General features: G+C 31.7%; 1 protein-coding gene across 4 annotated transcripts in view; it reads right to left on the bottom strand.

Annotated features, from left to right (window-relative positions):
- LOC145283567 (equilibrative nucleoside transporter 1-like) overlaps nt 1-20,844 on the bottom strand; it is a 190,972-nt gene that overhangs the window by 14,900 nt on the left and 155,228 nt on the right. For all 4 annotated transcript variants that reach the window (XM_080132474.1, XM_080132471.1, XM_080132473.1 and 1 more), the window contains 3 exons: nt 12,658-12,760; nt 10,427-10,512; nt 202-401 (listed from right to left, as the gene is read on the bottom strand). In XM_080132474.1, the coding sequence (XP_079988600.1) occupies nt 202-401; nt 10,427-10,512; nt 12,658-12,760 (389 nt within the window). The remainder of the gene's footprint in view (nt 1-201; nt 402-10,426; nt 10,513-12,657; nt 12,761-20,844) is intronic.

Below are 20,844 nucleotides of genomic sequence, written 5' to 3'. Positions count from 1 at the left end.
TTGTTTATTGATTATTTTTATCTTAATTCTCACCAGGGCAAAGAGGTGTTTCATTGTCACACATACCTAAAATAATTCTCGTAAAGATAAAAACTGATGGTTGATTTTGTCTTCTGATATTTATATTTAAAAGAGTCTGCGAGTTTGGTAAATATGTTATTCTTATCAATATGAAAAGGATAAAAAGAGAGGGTCACTTACGATGGTGTGTGTATGAAGCAAACGTTCATTAGATGCGAGTTAGTGAACGCAAGCGCCATAATTGCAACAATGTAGACGTAGTCATTAGCAAAATAGGTCGGCATCACACGTCCGTCTGGTAGGTAGTTGCTAAGGATGAAGAATGGGCCGAAAATCAGCGTGCGGACTAGTACAACTACCCACATACTTTTGGGACCAGGCTGAAAAAGAAATGTTAATATATATATATATATATATATATATATATATATACTGGCTGTACCCTGCCACGCGTTGCTGTGGCTCAATTTTGTGTAATGGAAAATTCTAATAAAAATAGAAAATGCATGTTTCTTATATTCTTAGTACAGCAATCCACTCCAAAAAGTTTTTTAAAAAAAAGCGAAAATGAAAAAAAAAATGGTACTCTTGCAGAATTGGATCCTGATACTCGGGATTACCGTCAATCATGGCTTGGGCTCGACCAAACAATCAGTGGATAAAGCTGAACGTAGCAAAAATGTTGAAACACTAAATGTTTTTTGTTTGTTTTATGTATACAAAAATGTAATTAATATTTGAGTGATAGGGGGGGGGTACTATACACAAATTCGAAAAAGTTGCCCAAAAACAAATAAATGAAAGCAAAGGTAAGGTAAGTTACGTTTCTACCTAACTGGATAATTGTTTATAGTGTTTTTATGTAATGTAAAATGTTTAATCGGCTGGAAAAACAGAAATGGTTGCAGACTCTGTTGAATACGTTAAGTTTGGGAAAGTAAGTTGAAAACTAAAAACTATACAATACAGTGTCAAAAACCCACCGAATATATATTACCATAATATAGGCTGACATAATCGGTGGGTTTACGACAGTATTTTGTATAGTTTTTAGTTTTAACTCACTTTCTCAAACTTAACGTAATCAACAGTGTCCGCCACCATTTATATCTTTCAAATACACCGATAAACACCGTTTTTCGAGCTGACTAAACGTTACATTAAATGAAAAGGGTTTGTATTACTAAACACAGATACAAAGAAGTTGTCAAAAAATAAATATATAACAAATAAATGTTATCAAAGGCAAGAAAAGTAAATGTTCGACCTAACTGGATAAGCTGTAGTGTTTTTATGTAATGTATAATGTTTAATCGGTTCAAATCAATGCAGTGTTTATTGGTATATTTGAAAAATACAAATGGCGACAGACTGTATCAAACACGTTAAGTTTGGGGAAATTTTGGGAAAACGAGTTTAAACTAAAAAACTATACAAAATACTGTTTGGAACTCACTCAATATATGTTACTGTGACGTAGGCTGACATAAAATCAGTGGTTTTAAACTTTTGCGCGATACAGGTGACGACTTTTAAGAGTCCCTTTTCGTGATTACCTGGTTTGAGGATATTATACAATTAAACGGCAAATCTGCCCAAAAATCCGGTATTATTTTACTTTAAAGCCCGTCTCATGTTCGTATATAACGAAATATTTCATTGTAGATTTCAGTGTACAAAAACAAATCTGCAAACCGTTTCCGTTGCAAAAAGAAAGTTTTCATGATATGAAGAAATTACTTTTTTTAAAAGTGGGTGATCACTTTTAAATGTAAATTTACCTTAGAATGAGCACCCACTTTCTGGCCAACTGAGAGAGGGGAATTTTTCTGTGTGTTTCTTGGCTAAAAAGTTTTTTATTTGATTTCTTTTGCATGGTAATAACCCCTGAACTCTGGGGCTATTTTCCATTTCACAGCCGTAGCCTTCGTTTATGCTATGCGCGAGCATCAACGAAAGCTGTTTTGCCAATAAACATGGGAAAAAATCCCCCCCCTCTCAGGTGGCTAGAAAGTGGGTGCTTTTTTTAAGTTAAATTTACATGGAAAAGTGATCGCCTACTTTTTGAAAAAGTAATTTCTTCATATCATAAAAACTACTTTTTTGCGACGGAAACGGTTTGCAGATTCGTTTTTAGCACACCGAAATCTACAAAAAAAATTTTTTGTTATATACGAACGTGAGATGCACGGCCCTTTATGGAAAATTTTATCCGCGCTATTTTTTAAATCGTATTTCAAAGTTTAATTAAAGTTTTATGATATGTTTTTTTTTATTCAATTGTAAGGTTAAAGTACAATATATATATATATATATATATATATATATATATATATATATATATATATATATATATGCATATATATATATATATATAATTTAAAAAATAGGGAATTTTTTTTTACCCATTTATTAAATAGATAGTTAAATGTTGTAATTCGAAAGTCGTCAACGTGTGGTGCACGTGAAAGGCTCATTTCTACCGGAAATGAAATGGCGGACAGTCTCGAAGTTACGGAAAATATTTTTATTTTATTTAATATATTTTTTATAATTTCGATCTTAATTTATTTTAATAACATGACATCATTCCTTGACTTTACAGATAAATTTTCTGAAAATTTCAATTAAATTAGTAACGTAGAAATATGGTTTTATTCACTTTGAACGAACCAAGAATTAAACACACACACATACATATATATATATTTATTTATTTATTTATTTTACGAACTCTACTTTTGTATAAGCAACATTGCCTGTAGAGGTCTCTAGTTAGTCTAGACACACACATTATATATATATATATATATATATATATATATATATATATATATATATATAACAGGTAAAAAAAAGTTTACAAAATGACAGCTTCTGTAAACTTAAAACACAAATATTAAGATTTATATAATAATTTCAATCAAATAAAAAATACCCAATACAACCAAATGCTAACCAATTGATCAATTGATAGCTTCGCTATAATATTTTTATACAAAGGGGTCACCACATGTCAAGGCCCAGAGGCCACTCGAGAATAAAGGTTAATGTGTGTATAGTAGTCATTGGGATGGTTTTGTTATAATCGTTTGTAGAAGTAATTTGGTATAATTAGATCATTTACGAGGAAGGTTGAACAAAAACTTGTTTACTTGAAGATAATGATAGTGTAGTCAGCTGGAAAGCAAACCAGCGGAAACAGAGTTCCACGTGCGGGCAGATCTAGGGAAGAAGCTTTGTTCATGGAATCCATGTTTAGGTTTAGGCAACGATAGAGAGTGAAGAAATTTATTGATATTATTTTTAACTAGACGTGTGTTTTGTGAAGGATTGGCGAGGGGGGCATAGATTGTGGCTCAGTAGAACACTTGCCATTAATATAGCGATAGAGAAGGAATAGAATCGCAACGTCAGTTCTGTGGGAAAGAGGTTGTAAAGAAGAGAAAAGGGAATCGCCTACAAGATTAAGGTGTCTTTTATTAACTCTATCAAATCAAGGCAGGATGTGGTAACAGTATTCAGTCCTCGAAGTACTTATCTCTTATACATGTAGAAAATAGCTTCAGTTGTGAGATATCTACTGAAGACGGGAGAATGTTCCAATCATTTTTCCAGCGAGCTTTATAACGTATTTGATGTGGTTGACCACTTCTGCTTTACACAGATTCTAGTGGTCTACTCATGACGCACAGGAGACCGATTGGTCTGTACTGAGAGGGGGATGACTGATTGCCTGAATTTTTAAATACGGATTAGACTGAAGAGATTTTCCAGGGTGTTGGGAGGCATCTCTCCTTAAGTCAGCGTTTAAACAGTTTTGTAAGTGTGGAGGCTGGTTCTGGTTGAAGCTTCTTGAGCACTATAATTAGAATGCTATCGGGGCCAGTTGTTTTACTGGGATCAGGATTTTTTTATATAGCAACATCATGCACAGTTATTTGTATGTTACATAGTGTGTTTTCAGACAGGAGAAAATATGGGGGTAGGCGGCCTTGCTTGCATAGGGTAGAATTTGCAAAGTTCTCAGCAAAGAATTTAGTTTTATCTGACGCTGATGAAATTACCTCAGGTCCATTGATGATGGTTGGGATAAAGTGCACACTTCGGTTCAGAATCATGTGTGTGTTAATCGCAAAAACTCATGATAATCAAGCCGCTACTTATCTACTTTGGACTTGACGGACTCAGCATGCAACTATTCATTTACAATATCTTTCCTCTGATGAGAAGAACTAGAAGAATATATATATATATAGAGAGAGAGAGAGAGAGAGACAGACAGACAGACAGACAGACAGACAGAGAAAGAAGGAGATAGAGAAGGATAGATAGATAGAGAGAGAAAGTTTAGTTTTCAGATAACATGGATTAAACAGTCGCCGTGTTTTAAAATTTTCGTAACAGCTACATAGTAAACAGCTGATATCGCACGTTTTCTGTTTTGAAAATGTCTTGTTTTCTTTTCACTGTTATATAATCGAATCTCATTTTGTAATTGTGAATTTTCTAACAATAAGTCGGCTCATACAAATGTAAAGTCTGCGATTTACTAAACTTAGAATTTTTATATATTAAAACTACATTTGTATATATAGAATATTCAAAAGATCTTTAGACTAAATCTATCTTCAATACACCGTGGAGTTTTGTGTCGTACTTACATTAATATTAAAAGCCTACTTTTTTGCTTAAATATTAAAACTTATTAAAATGAACTTCTTAATATACTCAGTCATGAATATGCGATCAATTTCATGAAGGTAAACTAATTTTCATATTCTATTTGGAAAACAAACATTCATTGATAAATTATTATTTTTTAAAATATTTCCTTATTAGATGATTGGTTTCATTTTACTATTAGGTTGAAAAGAAAGTTCTTGCGGAATTTTGCAATTTGATTTCAAATGATGTATTTTCAAATAAGTTGACGTTATAATACCTTTACTTTATATATCATTTAAAAGAGCGTTTTTCGTTCTGTCTAATCGTTTAAATTACAATCGTTTTAAAACAATTATGTCTTCTTTTCAGAACCTTGAATACAAGATGGAAAAAAACAAATTCGCACAATTTTCTTATTTCAATAACAGACTTGTTCGAAAAGCTACTTAAACAGTTCGCAGTATTAACGCAGCGTTTGGCCCAGGAACAACTACTGAACGCACATCACAATCGTGGTTTAAGAAATTTCGTGGCGTTAACGAGAGTCTTGAAAATGATGAGCGTAGTTGGCCATCGGATATTGACAACAATCAATTAAGAGCCTTAGTCGAAGTCAATCCACGCACAACTGTTAAAGAACTTGTTTCTGAATAAAATGTAACGTATACGACGATTTCCAACGTATACGGCGATTTCCAATCACTAGATAGAGATTGGAAAAACAAAAAAAGAAATGAGTTCCTCACGAACTGAACGAAAACCAAAAAAATAAAACGCCGTGATAAAGTGTCATCTTCCCTTATTTTACGCAACAAGAACGGCCCGTTTCTCGAGCGGGTTGTGACTTGCGATGAAAAGTGGGTTCTTTACGACAATCGGTGACGCTACGCTCAGTATTTAGACGCCGACAAAACTCGACGATACTTCCCGAAGTCAGAGTTGTACCAAAAAAAGGACATGCTAATTGTTTGATAGTCTGCAACCGGTCTCATCCGTTACAGTTTTTTTAATGTAGGCGAAACCATTACAGCGAAGTACTGTCAACGAATGGATGAAATTCGTCAAAAACTTCGACAACAATACTTAGCATTAGTCAAGAGAAAAGTCCAATTCTTCTCCACAACAATGCTCGACCGCACCATGCTAAACTGGCCCAGCATAAGTTGAACGAATTAGGCGACTGCAGTCGGTTGAACCGTGGCCTTCGTTATAAAGATGGCCGGCCAGCAGAAAAAATAACGTCATCGCCGAGCTCCCAACAAGCAAGATATGTGGAACTCTTAGACTGTCAATAATGAACAGTAATTTTTACAGACAGCGTTACAAAACTTCAAAATTGGATTGAAATAAAGAAAGAACACGATGATTTATACTGAAACTCATCTAATATTAATAATAAAAAATAATAAAAAAACACAAGTTGTTTGTTTAAGTATTATAAGCAATTGAATATTTCGTTGTATTATAGATTTTAAAGATTAGAATGCGTTCTTTAATTACTTATAAATTACATTTTAAAAAAGTGAAGGAACACGATTTGATTTGTAGTAAACTTGAAGTTTATTTAATATAATTAAATGAAAATTATGCATGCAAGATTATGAATGTTTGAAGCAGAACACAAGCAAAACATTTGATATGAGTTAAGACAATAAACAAATATTAAAATTAAACTATTTTTTAAATCAAAATGAACAATATATTTTAAATCAAAATGAACAATGTTTTTTAAATCAAAATGAGTTTTTTTTTTAATCAAAATGAATTTTTTTTAAATCAAAATGAATATTTTTTAATCAAAATGAACCACAATATTTTTAAATGCAAATGAACCACAATATTTTTTCAAAATCAAAAACAATATTTTTAATAAATTCATGAAATATTGCACAGTAAAGAAAAATCATGCTTCTTATTTAAGATTATTTCACCACATAACAAAAATAACATGCAAAATCATTTTTTTATATCAATATTTTCAGTTTGTTAAAATACGTGGGTTTGTATTACTGTACACATAGATTCGAAAAAATTGTCAAAAAACAAATATATAACAAATAAATGTTATCAAAGGCAAGATAAGTTACTTTTCTACCAAACTGGATATATTTTTCGTGTTTTTATTCAATTTAACATTTTTATTCAGCTCGAAAAACATACAGTGTTTACCGATGTATTGGAAAATTAAAGATGGCGTCTGATTCTTTCTTTAACACGGTAAGTTTGAGAAAAGGTGTTATAAATAAAAAACCGGATAAAATAATGTTAAAAACTCGCTCAATATATGTTACCGTGACATAAGTTGACATATATTCGGCGGGTTTTTAATAGTATTTTGTATAGTTTTGTATTTATAACTCCTTATCCCAAACTTACCGTGTTAAAGAGAGAATCAGACGCCATCTTGAATTTGCTAATACATCGGTAAACACTGTATGTTTTTCGAGCTAAATAAACATGTTACATTCAATAAAAACACGAAAAATATTTGGTAGAAAAGTAACTTATCTTGCCTTTGATAACATTTATTTGTTATATATTTGTTTTTTGACAACTTTTTCGAATCTATGTGTACAGTAATACAAACCCAATTACGTTAATGAAATGAACCGTAAGACCACGAGTGAACGCGCGTTTTTTTTAGTTTAGTTTCATATATATATATATATATATATATATATATATATATATATATATATATATATATATATAAATAAGTATTTTTAAATTTTATCTTTCTAGCTTTAAAAAAAAGTTTAAAAATTTTATCAGCCGGCATAATTTATTTTTAAATATTGAAAAATTTCAGGAAAATTAATTTTTGCTAGATTTTTAAAACATGTGTGTCAACAGCTTTAAAAAATCGTCTCTTCAAAAGAACGTGTTTTAAAGAGTTGATGTTGTCTCGCATTTTCATTAGTTTTGTATGCTGTAAAAAAAAAATTTTTAATATTAGCAATTTATTTGAAGCTTCTTTTGAATGGTAAAAAACTTAGGATGATAATATTGAATTAAACTATAGTTACATCGTGTAAAATACAGGGGGGAGCACGGTAAAACTTACTTTGCTGAATGGAGATATCCACGAGTGACTACCGGTGTCATACAACTAAGGGACTATCCGTGATGACGTCAGCAGATTAAATTATTTTTGCCCACCGGCCATCTTGTTTTTTAAGACGGTCTTGGTTGAACGCTGGTATTTTCTCGTCAGCCAGAAAACAACTCGCAACACAAATTCATTTGTTAGAGAATATAAAAAATATTATTTCATTTATTGCCTTGTGTGCGTAGTCTTAAGCTATAGACAGAGGGGAACAGAAGTGGGCGGATTCAATAGCAGGCTCGTGCTAATGTCGCCTTCTGACTGCTGGCTTGTGCTTCCCTTTTTATGTATATATGACTTGTTCATTGTTTTGAGAGCTTCACCCATCGCTCAGTGTGTTTCAGCTACCCCCGCCCCGTCGTGCGTGTGTGTGTGTGCACAGATTGAACACGCGACACTACGAAACTATGCTTCTTTCGCAATACTCCTCATGCCTATTACCTTCCGACTACCACATTTTAAAGCGACTACTTTCTGCGTGAGAAATGCTTCTAAAACCTAAGCTTTAGCAAAAACGCCTTCAGCAACTTCATCGCCACCAGAACGCAAGATTTTTACATTGCCTGCAAAAATACATTTGTTTTGCGTTGCCAAAAGTGTGTTGATTTTGATGATATTTGTTTCGATCAATATTTTTTGTGTGAATCGAGATATGTTCATCTGAATTTAAAAGTTAACACCGCAAGAACTTTCTTGTCAACCTGATATCAAGCTCGGTTCTATTTATGCATATTTTCTACATTATGCTTAACTGCCCCCCCCAAAAAAAAACATTCAGATCTTAACGTCGCTTAATGTTTAATCTTTCACATTAATCTGTCGATAGTTCAACCCGTAACAACGCTAAAGCCCTTAATAATAACTAAGGCTTAAACGCTAAACGTTTTGGTTTGGCACTCAAGCTATTTTTTATAACTTTTGAAACCATTACTATATATTGGGTACAATATAATAATCAATAGAGAATTGTCTCTATAATAATAAATACGAAATCTGCATGAATTAAAGTATCATATGCATGCGTATTTTACGATCAAGAAACGATTGGCGGTCTGCAAGACGTCATTGGATACTTTACCTTTGACCAGACTATCCATTCACGTGAAATCACCTTTTTCTTCACCATACCCCCCTCTGCTTCACTTTTTCATCAAGTAAGATCTTTCACTTACTTGCAGTTTCATCAAATACTTTTGTATGCAAAATCCGATCCCACATTTTGCTAATTCCTACCCTCTGATGAGAAGGAAAGTATTTCTTCGACACTCCGTGGATCAAGGACTATCCATTTATCTAGTGTTTCCTTTTCAGATTAAATATGTTTTTAACTCTTTTTCAAAATGTTTTTTAATATGTTTTATTAACCATTTGCTCTTATATATATATATATATATATATATATATGTGTGTGTGTGTGTGTGTGTATGTATGTATGTGTACATGTACATATATATATGTGTGTGTATGTATGTGTACATGTACATATATATATATATATATATATATATATATATATATATATATATAATTTGTGTATACAATATCGTCTGCAAACGTTTGCAAATATGGCAGGTTTCTTTTTACACTGGAGTAGAACATTAACTCTTTGCCTCATTAACTCGGTAAATATATAAAATAACAAAAGGAACTTTCATTATTTGCTATTCAACTATCTAAATATAGATTTCTTTCTGACTACAGCGCCAACACCTTACTTAGCCATATTCTTGTCCCCTCTCCTATTTTCGAAAATTTTTAATCGGCAACACATCTATTCTTGAACATACCACTTGACATATTGAAGCTCTTCTAATTAAAGCAAGAACAGCGACGAATATTAACAAATTATTTAGTCGTAACATAGAATCTAATTATATAGTTAATATAGTGTGCATTACATTACATAACCCATTAATGAAGCAACTGTCACACTTACATCAGCTAGTTTTTGCCAGAAACAGGAAAACTAATGAGAAAACTAGATAGAAAATATAAGAATCAAAATATGTAGATAGTAATTGTATATATTATTTAATAAGCTATGCTTAAATATAAATACGTTAACACGTGTGTGTGTGTGTGTGTGTGTGTATGTATGTGCCCTAGTTGTTTCCATTTACTTTGCCTCCCCAAGAGGGCAGAGTTAGACACCAGCGTTTTTTTATTTTAACGTGAAGAATGTGTCCTAATTGTTAACACAAAAGGAAACTTGCACTTACTTGAGAATTCGGCGAATAATTGTGAATGCGTCGAATCAGGTGACCTTATATTATGCGTGCTTGAAGTACTTTTCTAATGTTCTAAATTTAATTTAGCAATTTATTTGTTATTTTATTTATTCTACTTATGTATTAGAACTAGGGATATGACAACAGCATATTCTTTTCATTGTTTTGACTCATTCAAATTCATGTTAGTGAGTGTTACTGAATGTGTTTGAATGTTAGAATATCGGAAAGGGTGCTATCAGCCATGACAATCATTAATTGGTAAGTTTTCTTATAGTTGTTAAAAAAAAGAAACTCTGTCTTGAATTAAATAGCATTAAATGTTACCATCCATTTGAGGTCCGATTAATATTTTTATATAACTTAGTTACATAGGGAAGCGTTTACATTTATGACGACTTACCCATACAGTCCAATTTGCGGGAAGCGTTCCGATGACAGCGAAGATATTGAAATTAAGAAAGCAGAAAACTGGAATCCAATAAATATCTATGAGTCAAAGAAAAAGAAAAGAAAAGAATGCATTTGATAACAAATCTTTGTGTTGGGGAGAAAAGCATAAAAATAACATCTCTCTGTCGCTGTCTATCTGTCTGTCCGTCTATCTGTCTGTCTGTCTGTCTCTCTCTCTCTCTCTATATATATATATATATATATATGTGTGTGTGTGTGTGTGTATATATATATATATGTGTGTGGGGGTGTATAATATATATATATATATATATATATATATATATATATATAGAGAGAGAGAGAGAGAGAGAGAGAGAGAAGGATAGAGTAAAACGATTCAAAATTTTTAATAAAAATTAGTTTCCAAAAGAAAAAACACAAAACTAACAAGATTGTACGATCGTTTCAGAAACGATGTTCATTTTATTTAAATTGACAATAAGTATTGACAATTATTTGACAAACGTTTTATTTTTACAAACAAAGTCTCCTTATCATCAAAAATATGAAGGAGAAGTATTTAAAGACACCAAAATAAAACTAGCATTTTAGTTTTTTTACATCATATAAAATATGTTTCAATTTGAGTCAGCCTATCTTTTGTGCATGCTATTGTATTTTGTCTTTATATATATATATATATATATATATATATATATATATATTATATATGTATATGAAGACCATCATATAATGATTATTATGCTTATGCAAAGATCATCATATGATTAGATCATTCTGACAGACGTTAAAAAAGCATTAAAAATAATTGTTTAGTTTTTTTACATCCATATAAAATCTTTTTCAATTTTTAGTCAGCCTATCTTTTGTGCATGCTATTATATTTTGTTTTCTAATATATATGTATATATATATATAAATATATATATATATATTATATATATATATATAATATATATAATATATATATATTATATATATAGGAAGATCATCATATAATGATTATTATGCTTATGCAAAGATCATAATATAATGATTAGATCACTCTCTGATAGACGTTAAAAAGCATTAAAAATAATTGTTTGAATTTCAACAATATCTCTCGCGGTTAACGGTATCGAATAGATTAGGTCCTTGCTAAGGAAGCCAGAGATGGCTTCTGTTGCCGGGTTCGAATCTATCGACTGGTGTTAATCGTGACATACTACACTGATGATTCTTAAAAGGATGAAACACTAGTGTATGTAGGTATTTAATAATTATTATAGTAAATAATTATATCAGCCCCTTTAAGAAACTTGTTTTTTATCGTTGAGCACTTTCAATTGATATAAAAGGTCGGCCAATGTAGCTTTTATGCGCAGATCATCATATAATCATTAGATCACACTGAGAGACGTTAAAACATTTTTTTAAATAAACTTTTAAATTTCGACAATATCTCTCGCGGTTAACGGTAGCTGAATGGATTAGGTGCTTGCTAATGAAGTCAGAAATGGCTTCTGCTGCCGGGTTCGAATCTATCGATTCGTGTTAATTGTGACATCATGCAGTGGTGATTCCCGAAAGGATGAAACACTAGTGTCTGTAGGTATTTAATAATTATTATAGTAAATAAGTATATATATATATATATATATATATATATATATATATATATATATATATATATATATATGAATATATTTATATGATAAGGGTATAGTTGCAGTTTCCTAGATACACATCCACTGAAACTGCAATGTTTATGAAAAAATGCTGACTGACAAGCAGAGCGTGGTTGAAGTATATTTACTTATACATACATTATTGGCAACCTATGTGCATACATATTTCTACTGCAAATTATTTAAGAGAAGCAGCATTTTCAGGTCAAATATTTTTATGAAGAATATTTGACCTGAGGACGGTTGTTCTCTGAAGGAGTTGCAGCAGAAACATATATGCACATATGTAGCTAATAATATTTGTATAAGTAAATATACTACATATATGCATGTATATATATATATATGTGTGTGTGTGTGTGTGTGTGTGTGTGTGTGTGTGTGTGTGTGTGTGTGTGTGTGTGTGTGTGTGTGTGGAAAGATTTAAATCTTAAAATTTGATTTTACAATAAATAATTAAAGTCTTGCTGGTCTTACAAAATGTGTTTTGTTAAGCTTATACCAACACTAATTGATTTATTTGTGGAAAGAGATGATGGCCATTACTTACCCTCAATAGGGAAATTAATCCTCGTTACTGCGCTGACAATATTTGGAAAATTGAAGATAGTTATGGTCATGGTAAGCCACAGATTAATACACATCATCCATATCTGTGGACGGGAAGAAAGAAAATACAAAAGAAAGAGATTTATCGATCAGCAACATCTACAATTATTAATAAACTATAATAGAGAATATCATATACTTTGCATCGATATATCGTGACGTCACGCGGGCATAATATCAATTATCCAAAGAAAAACTCCAACGTTGAATAATAGATACTTAATTGCAAAATGTAATACATTGCTTATAAAGCAAAAAGTAAAAAATAACGAAATCAATCATTGGTTACAAATTCTATGTAATGGTATTTTACAATACAGACGCTACCGGATCGTCCTGGAATAGATAGCATTTGACTTCAATAATCTGAGTTCCGCAATAGTCAAACCTCAAATGAAGACAACGTTAATATCACGATATCTCTTTTTATAACTAGCTGAACGTCTGGCGTTGCCTGGTCGTACAATATGATGAAACATGATATTTTAATTCATGCAGATTGTATTGCGTTATGAGGTGGAGCTCATTTATACGTCGTGTGATTGTGTGACGCGTTAGTAGTCTCTATTGTGGCTTCTTCACTATCTGGACCCTAAGTTATCGTGTTGCAGTTTATTTATGTTCCGTGATCGTCTGTGTTGCGTGCATGTATAAAAGACATTTATAGAAACAGATATATGTATTTTGTCCTACCTCATCAACTTTTCAACTGCGTCGTTGGTCTTTTGGGGTACCTGAAAATTTCATCTGTTCTTGGATGGAAGCTAAAACCTGTAGACGGACGCATTTCAACTCCAAGACGATGGTTGATTTTATATATATTTTTTTATAGCTTCCTTGGTGTTGATCGCAGAAAATGGGAAGTGAATATCTTTGCTTAGGTGTTTAATTCTATTAGTCTCCATTCTGAGGCACGCCAGCTTCCCAGCTTCCTCCTCGGTGAGGGGGGACGACATGTTAAACCGTCTGCTCTGTTTGACGTCCTCTTTCCAACTCATCTATTCATCAGCTAACTAGAACACGTCACAACAGACACGCAATTCCAATGCTGGTCAACTCTTTTCCATTTCACACCTCAACATGTTTTGACAACTTTTATCAAAACATATTTCACATCTCATCTCTTGTTTACTTCCAATTAGATAGACAGATAGATCGATTGATCTGTCGATCGATCGATAGCTAGATAAACAGATACAAAGAAAAATAGATAGCTAGATTGATCGATAGGTAGATAACAGCTAAATTCTCTTCTGTTCCACAACTACATAACATTTGCATATGTATCATAATAAAATCAACCCTCTATTTAATATTATATATTGCAAAGAATAATTTGCCCGTGGACTAATTGGCAAAAGAAAAATAAATATAATAATAATGATAATGTAGTTCATCAAATTCCGTCTGTGTTTGTTTACAATATGACGTCAGGTGATATTTTGGCATAGCGATTTTAAAGAACTCGCCACTATTACAGAGTGTTACATATATATATATATATATATATATATATATATATATATATATATATAGATAGATAGATAGATAGATAGATAGATGTTACATGAAAAAGGCTTGTCCCCTTTTTCATGTAAGTAAAAATAAAGAGAATTAGTAAATGAAAATAAAATTAGAGAAAACGGGAATCGAACCCTGGAGATAAGTTTTAAAGAACAATAGGTTTTAAATGGAATGCCAAGTAAATTTTTGATTCTGATAAAATAAATAATAAATAAACTATTCATTGTTAGAAAGAATGTGGATAATAAAATATGGGTTAAATGAATTAGATATGCAGGTTGAATTCCTTTGTGAAACCAACAAAGGAAAAATGGGAAATCAGAATGTTCAGAAACGTACAGGTCGCGCATGTTGATGGCACATGAATTGTGGTCACGTTGGCCGGACATGCATGGATTTCCCAATATAGAAAGTGAGAGTTAGTTAGGAGAAGTCAGAAGAAGGGAGGCAGAGAGTCAGAGTCAGACGAGAGTCTGACCCGGGAAGAGAAGGTTCAGTTCGAACCTTGGACTCTGGAAGCGAGAGGGTTTTAAACAGAAAAAGATGTAAAGAAAGAAACTTTGAATTCCTGAATGCAAAGCCATTGACCGGTCAATTGGAAGGAATAAATGATCATCATGTTTTTTTTATAACTACCGTCTCCTGCGTCCATCATTACAACGAGAAAAGGTATTGTTAATTTATATATAAGAACCATTTAAAAATTATCATCTAAAAAAATATATGTTTAGAAAGTATATGTGTCATACTATTTATGTTATATAAACAGAGCCATTTCATACAGAACTGTCAAAGCATAAATGCCAACCTCTCAATATATCGGTCTATCTATCTAGATATGAAATCCCCTCTCAAAGTGTAATATGTACTCTGTCTCTATTTATATATATCTCACTAATGTCTCCATGTCTTACAATATGAACACTTACAACATGAACTCTCCTAAGACTCTCATCTCTCTTAAGACTCTTATCCTTCTTAAGATGAATACAAAAGAATTTGCATTCATCATTGTAATAATAAGACTACGTAACATAGAGAGGGGGAACAAACCAAGTTATAAGACTTCTTATAAAGAAGTTGTTTTATTTTCTTCATTTCATTCATCCAGAAGAAGTCTTACAATAATGACAGAAATGTTGATTAACACATAGCTTTTATTCCTTATTTTTCTTTCTATTTCGTCAGAATACTATTTCCATTATTCTCATTATATATATATATATATATATATATATATATATATATATATATATATATATATACAATGAGATTAAATTGAAGTATGAGAAAGCGTCCTTTCCTTCTTTCGTTTTTTCTGTGTCATGAACCCAGATCTCATTTTGTATGGTCCTTAATTACTTGCCTCTCAACGAAAATAGGGTTAGACACAAGATGGATTTTAATGTGGTTAAAATTAAAGTTGCCTCAGTCTAGAATGATTTCTTTTTCCCTTACTAATGACTGAACAAATTTGGTTAAATTTAATTTGTTGTAAATAATGACTGAGTAAAATAATCTGGCTCTTTCAGCAATTCACAGAATGAATTATATAACCAGATTAGTGCACTTATTTTTACAACTGCCAACAACATAAAAAGGATGAAAAATAAATATACAACAAATTAATAAAAGATAAGTTACTCTTCTACCGACATGGAAATGGTTTTTGTGTGTGTTTTAACTTATTTTTAACCGTTTATTTACTTTAAAATAAAAGTAGCGTCAAGTTAGAAAGCAAACATAGCGGTTTGCAATAGCTATTTGGACCCTCGATAATCTCTCAAAAATCAAACATTAAACAAATACTGGTTGAAACCAACTAAATAAATGTCATCAATCGTGCGATAATTTTATGCTTTACCAATATTTTGTTTATTTTTTTTTTTTTTTTACTTTTGAGCGATTATCGAGGGTCGAAATAGCTATAAAAATCCATCATTTTTTCCTTCTAACTTAACATATTTTACACTACTTTTTCCCAAGGTAAATAAACGCTTTAAAATATATTAAAACATGAAAAAACTCATCTATGTAAGTAGAAGAGTAAGTTACCTAGCTTTTCGTAACATTTATTTGTAGTATATATATATATATATGTATATATATATATATATATATATACTACAAATAAATATATATATAATACAAATAAATGTATGTATATATATATATATATATATATATATATATATATATATGATGATTGCAACGTCTTGTCAGACGAGTGCAACTCCCTCAGGCACTGAAAGTCCATGAGCGGAAAATTGTTTTAGTCCTGCCAGCAAAATTCACACGCTCAAACAGACAGGATACTGAAGACGGTCACTAGTATACATACACTTTATATACATGCACGCATACATACATATATACACATACATACACATATACATATAGCACACATATATGCATACATACATATACAATACATAATACACATATACATACATAAACATACACAAGACGGTCAATGGCATACATATATATATATAAATGCAAATATACACATATACACACATACATATCTGTAAACATACACACATATATACATATATACATATACAATGCATAATACATATACATACATATACATACACACACGCATACATACACATGTACGTACATATAAATACACACACATGTACAAATACATACATGCATATACACATAGGTACACATATGCACATATATATACATACACTTACCTACATATACATACATAAATATGCACTCATACACAAACATGCACATACATACACATATACATGCATACATATGCATACATACACACATGCATATATACGCATACACACATGCATATATGCATTTACACACACGTGCATATATACACATACACACAAACAATATATATATACGTATATACATACGCATATATACATATATATACACATATACATACATATACACAAAGATATACACACATATACATACACCTGTACATGAACATACATACACCTATACATACATATATACATATAATGATGACAGATCAATTATCACATGCTTCCAGCATTTCAGGCCTACACGCGTCACAACTTTTCCATGGCTGAGGGAATATCTATACACAGATGATGTTACAGAGTTTTAGCTTTGTACGACAGCTAAATCTCTCTCTCTTGATTCAAAATGTTGACATCCAGCAACAAGCAAGAGCAAGATAGCCAGCAACAAGTTAAACTGCAGACCTGCTTAATGTTGGTACTGGTCTCCCGCTTTATGTTTTTTTATTGTTGTTGTTGTTTTAAATCTAAGATTTGCTTCTCCTAGAGGGGTGCCTTAACCACGGCTTACAGGAGCCCTCTCCGCCCCACATACACATGACAATAAACACATGCGTACATACAGGTGTACGCCAACATACGTATGCATGTGCACACACATGCAACCATAATCACGTAGAGGCACACATATACACACATATATACATATGCCTATACATACGTACACACACATATACATGTAAAATACACATGAAGGAACATTCCAAGTCATACATAGTAAGTGTATCAGCGGCTGGGCCGTTTTTGTCCCTTTTCCTTCGTGATCTTTTTCCTCGATCCTTTTTTTTTATAAATAAAAAGTTTGTTTTAGACTCACACATATGCAGTACATGATGATGATGATGATGATGATGATGATGATGATGATGATGATGATGATGATGACAAATTCACACATAATTTTCCAAATAACTCAACGTACGAATCCACGAAAAATAACAATTCAATTGATATGAATTACAAACGCTTGGATTTTTTTTTTAAATAAAAAGTTTGTTTTAGACTCACACATATGCAGTACATGATAATGATGATGATGCTGACAAATTCACACATAATTTTTCAAATAACTCAACGTACTCATTCACGTCCTTTTGTTTAATGTGCTATTATTGTAAATAAAATATCCCTGGATTACTTTACTCACAGTCTCCATTTACGACAAATTAAAATCCTTAAAACTGCTGTTAAATATAATTTTATGGTAGATATGTTATAACTGAATAATGTAAAACTAATGGGGTTTGAATAATTTCCCAACGGTATTTCCTTTAAAATAATGGATGCTTGTTAAGATAGACACGACAGATGGGTGTTTTTAAATATGTGGTTTCAAGCAAAAACAACATTACTTACTTAAATGTCATGTCGAAAATAGTAATATATCCAAGAATTAGGAAAATTCATTGAGTAGAAAATTACTTATAGTCAGAAGTAAATTTTACGGAAATTGAGTTTTCCCTAGATGTGACTACTTTGAAGATTGCGAATACAGGGGACATACTTATCTCTCTTTTCGCCACTTTAATAGCTGGCGTACTATTTCAGACTATAGATAAACTTTTTTTTTTGCTAAAAACAGAATAGCAGTTGTTCTATTCGATGACTTTTCGTAACTTTTGGATATATTACTATTTTCGACTGTTGTTTCTGCTTACAACTACATATTCAAAAAAAAATCGATCTTTCAGCTCTATTTTAACCCACACCAAATAATGTATGTCGGTAATAGTAATGGTAACCCCGATTAGGGGATATGGTTCTTATGTAGACCTCACCCTATTAAAAAATGAAAAAAAAACAATCTTACGTAAATTGATTAAGTGTTTTTGTTTGAGGGGGGGTTACAAAGGAGTCACTACTTATCAAGGCCCGGAGGCCACTCGAGGATCAGGTTTAATGAGTGTAAAGAGGTTAATGGGAAAATGTAGTAAACATTAGTAATTGGAATTGAATAAATTAGATTACTTAAGGGGGGAGGGGCTCATCAAGAACTTGTTCATGTTGAACTTGAACACAACCTTGTTGTAGTCAGTTGGAAAGCAGGAAAACGGAACAGAATTCCACATGCATGCAGTTTTGAAGAAAGAAGTTTCTATAAATAAAATAATTTTTAAGCGAATTTGAGTTTTTCCAATGTCTCCATTTTTTTATGGAAATCGCTCCTGACAAGGTATAAAGCCACCTGATATAAAGAGCTAAAAATACCATTTCAAGGTTAAAAACTTGCCAACGATAAGTGCTAGATAGAATAGATTTTAGCCCAGAAAACAGCAATTCTTCCCTCTTTGTCAGAAACATCGCTCATGAAATGTAAGGAGTAAGGTTCAAAAGAAAAAAGGAAAGCGAAATTTATGACGATCCCCTTTCTAGTTTCCTTAAATAAAAATCTCGCAAGTTTAAATTATTTTGAGTTATCTCCATTATTTAAGGTGCGTTTTCCAGATAGTTCTGCAATGGTATCATTGTTCTTTGGGCCATTAAATCTGATATTCTAATTTTAAAATAAAACTACTTGTTCAAATTGCGTGATTTTTTTTCCGTCACGGGTACGTACGTCATACATTTTCTTTATTTTCTCTCTTTTTTTTTTTAAATATGGGGGAATTCTGGACAAGCATCGCGGATTTAACTGAACAAATGGATTCCGCTATGGGGTTATTCTGTACGAACACCAGCCATTGAAATATTTCGGTTGATAAAGTCGAGTACAAGTCGCGCCATCCCTGCAAAGGAAAGCATTGTGATACATCGACAGCTGCACTCGTTTCTCAAGTTTCGTTGCTTTCGCCCTAGTTCGGGTGGCAGGTAAACAGTCTACCCTTCTTACCCTTCTTTGCGATTGATTAATCTTTTTATCTTTCTGCTTTTGTTTCTTTTGAAACGTTTTTTTTTTTAATAAAAAAAAATGGCGGCAAATAGTTTGGGACATAAAAAGTGTTTCAGATTTCGCCGATGTCTTCACGGCTAGCTCAGTTGGTAGAGCACGAAAATCTAAATCTCTGGTTCATGGATTCGATAATGGCAGAATGCATTTTATTGAAATCCTTCTTTCATTTTGGTATTTTAAAACATCATTCGGCATTTATTAGACTAAGTAACAAAAAAAAAGGAAGAGTAAAAATAAATATACAACAAATAATTGTTACAAAAGCAAGTTAGATTACTCTTCTATCTAGTTGGTTAAGATGTTTTGCGTTTTATTTTAAAGTGGTTTTATTTTCACTCAAGCATAAAAGTAGTGTAAAACTTAGGTTAGAACAAAAGAAAATGGTGGTCTGTTTAGAGGCATACTCGAGAGTCGATAATTGCTAAAAAATAAAAATAACAAAAATACTGGTAGAACATTACATTTTATTACGCATGTAACTTGGAAAAATACGATTCAAATGCCTCAACAATATAAAAATTAGCAAAATCAGGACAAGATGGCCACCAAATTAAACCTGATGTCGTGTAATTTCGCTTAGTAACCAAAATGTTACACAATTCAACTCTGTTTTCTCAATTACATGCGTAATACTAAATGGATTTTAACCCCGAATGATTTCTCATTAATAAAAATAACAATATAAGATAATTTGGACGTGTATGCAGCTTCTTTTATTTTTCTATTTTTTCTTTTTTGTTTTGCCGCAAAATTTTTATATTTGTCTTTTTATCCTTTGAAATTGTGACAAAATGTTTAATTTTGAAAAAAAAAGGTGACGGTAAATAGATTAGAATATAAGTTTTATAGATTAGGTTACTGCTGTATCTTCTCGGCTAGCTCAGTCGATAGCGCAAGTGACTCTAAATCT

This window comes from Euprymna scolopes, chromosome 8 (assembly GCF_053919585.1).
Source record: "Euprymna scolopes isolate OS-2025 chromosome 8, ASM5391958v1, whole genome shotgun sequence".
NCBI lineage: Eukaryota > Metazoa > Mollusca > Cephalopoda > Sepiida > Sepiolidae > Euprymna > Euprymna scolopes.
Note: the sequence above shows the minus strand (reverse complement) of the source record. Positions and strands in the feature narration are given on the sequence as shown.